General features: G+C 36.6%; 1 protein-coding gene across 1 annotated transcript in view; it reads right to left on the bottom strand.

Annotated features, from left to right (window-relative positions):
* The window catches only part of SARC_08753 (hypothetical protein), a gene marked incomplete at its 3' end in the record, with an annotated part of 18,783 nt that extends 17,402 nt beyond the window's left edge, over window positions 1–1,381 (bottom strand). Inside the window, exons 1-2 of the mRNA XM_014297253.1 lie at window positions 1,343–1,381; window positions 273–332 (exon numbers count right to left, since the gene is read on the bottom strand). Coding sequence (XP_014152728.1) covers window positions 273–332; window positions 1,343–1,373 — 91 coding nt within the window. The 5' untranslated portion in view covers window positions 1,374–1,381. The remainder of the gene's footprint in view (window positions 1–272; window positions 333–1,342) is intronic.
* Window positions 1,382–2,500: the final 1,119 nt, after the last annotated feature.

Below are 2,500 nucleotides of genomic sequence, written 5' to 3'. Positions count from 1 at the left end.
GCACATGGTATACTTCATCAACCAAAAGGGTGGTTTACGGATTCATCTATTCAACGACGTGATAATGTAAGAGCAACAAGGACGCCGACTAGATCAGAAAGAATACAGCTGCTAGCGTCGTACTCTAGGCCGATAGTATAAACATTCCTTACTAACACTGAATTAACAACGCTTAATCTCGCTAATAAATTGTATCTGATAGCGCAACCGATGAATCAGGACAACATAGAAAAATATCGGGAATGACTGTGAGACCACGAGTAAGCACATACTCTTGTGGAAGCGCCCCAAAGTCCAATCTGCCTGGCGTGCATTGATGTAGTAGACAGCATCTGTACAAACAACAGTGCACCGATCAATATGGCGAATTGACAACTGATCTACGATGAGAGCATAGATAAAATATGCCCACAGCTGTCTAAGTAAACATATAGGTAGCGTACTGATATAAACCTGGGTTTTATTGTTGTAGGTTCAAGATTATAGATACAACCATAACAGCTCTACTTTGCCGGCTATTAAGAAAAACTGGACAAAGGAGGCAGAATATTCTTCAATTTGATGGATATATTTTAGAGCCGCTGAACCGACCCAGCAGGTCTAAATAAGTAATATGGGGTTTAAAACTGGAACAATGCACAGACCAATCGAGCCACATAAATACCAACTTTCGTGTATTCGCAGAAATCACCAAGGTTCTCGCAGTACCAACAAAGTATGTATTGCGTCAGTCTCCAAGTCACTTTACATAGGTTAGAGTGATCACGCACTGATGCGGATTATCTTTACATACGAACCTGTATGTATTGCGCAAACTATTTGCGAAGGTCGTCATTTTCCTATATAAATTTATATGTATAATATGTCTGAGGAACAATTACCGAAGCGTACATGATACAATCAGATTAAAAACATCGTTATCATATGAGCGTAGTATATGACGAGGAAATGACTAACAGGCAGAACCATTTTTAAATGAACGAAAGAAGTATACGTACATGATTAATACTGCTATAAAACCTACAAGTGAAGTCACGAACAAAACTGTTGTAGGTATAAGATTATGCATGTATACGCTGAACTTCAGTACGCAAAAATGTACGAGCGTGTATCAAAAGTGTAGTAAGATATACAATTATCTACATAAATAGATATTTATTTCGGGGACCCCTCCAGGAGGGATCGTATACTATAGCTGTGACAGAAGGAGGTACGTAAACAGGGAAATGATCATTACTCATGAATCTGTTTGAATCTGTGCATACTGTATGAGCACTGTAGATATACACGCTTCAAATGCAAATACAGAGGATAAACATCGAGTTCGCTTGTTTCCGCGTACCTGTTCCGTCTTGAGCTCTCAAAGTCCACATCTCAGCAGTGGCAGCTACGCAGTAGTCTATCTATAATATTTATACGTATGGCCGATTTATATAATTCAAAATGCAGTTGTATCTCTGAGAGTGTCTTCCCTTAAGTCACGCTCTAAAGTACCATCTGATTTGCTATGTATGTACACAGAGGAATCTCTGGTTGCAACTCTGATTCTATGCGTATTTATACCAAAGCATTGACCCACCCCGTCTCTGCAGTACACCTGCGCTTCAGTATAGAGGAAGCATCGACCACTGTCATGCGTTATCATGTGAATCGAATAGTATAGGGATGCGGCGGAGTACAGCTAACTATCTAAGTGTCGCCAGTCCATATGTTGGACTCTCGTGTATATATATATATATATTTAAATTTTAAATGAAGTCAACCTGCCGTCACTTGCCTCATCAGTGCATTAAACTCAACAAAAAGGAGAGGCTACAGTTGCGCGCCAAAATTCTATCTCTCTATATTGTGAAAATATAAATGGTGCACACTTAAAATACAGATTGGCATACACCTCATGCACACAAATAAACGCATTTCTTCATATTGTAAATACACGCGGCTATTGATCGACTATCAATGGTCGACTATCAATCAAAGATCAATCAAAAGGATGTCATCAGTTCATAGATATTTCGAAGTATGTTCGTGGTACAATGTGTTTTATTGTGTAGTATCTCCAGTATACTATGGGTGTACTGGATTATCATTGTTGTCTACTTGTCAGCATAAATAAAAAAGGCACAAAAGAACGGTTCCATTCTTTAAATGAAATTGTTCTATTTTAATATTAAAATAGTATGCACGACGATGTGGTGATATTTAGGATACACATTGTGTGCATGTACTAGTGAGCTAGTTGATATGTACTCAAATATGTATCTTGTTATTTAAGAACAACTCTTGATTTCGATGTACTCCCCACTTACAAGTGTATATATATATATATATACATACACACACACACACACACACACACATATATATATATTTATCTATATATATATATATATTAGGATATATATTATGTGATATATATACATATACATACATATATATATATATATATACTATGTGATATATATACATATAATACATAAAATACATAAAATACATATAT

The sequence above is a fragment of the Sphaeroforma arctica genome, assembly GCF_001186125.1.
Source record: "Sphaeroforma arctica JP610 unplaced genomic scaffold supercont1.820, whole genome shotgun sequence".
NCBI lineage: Eukaryota > Ichthyosporea > Ichthyophonida > Sphaeroforma > Sphaeroforma arctica.
The sequence above is the reverse complement of the archived record's forward strand: the minus strand, read 5'-3'. Positions and strand labels throughout refer to the sequence as shown.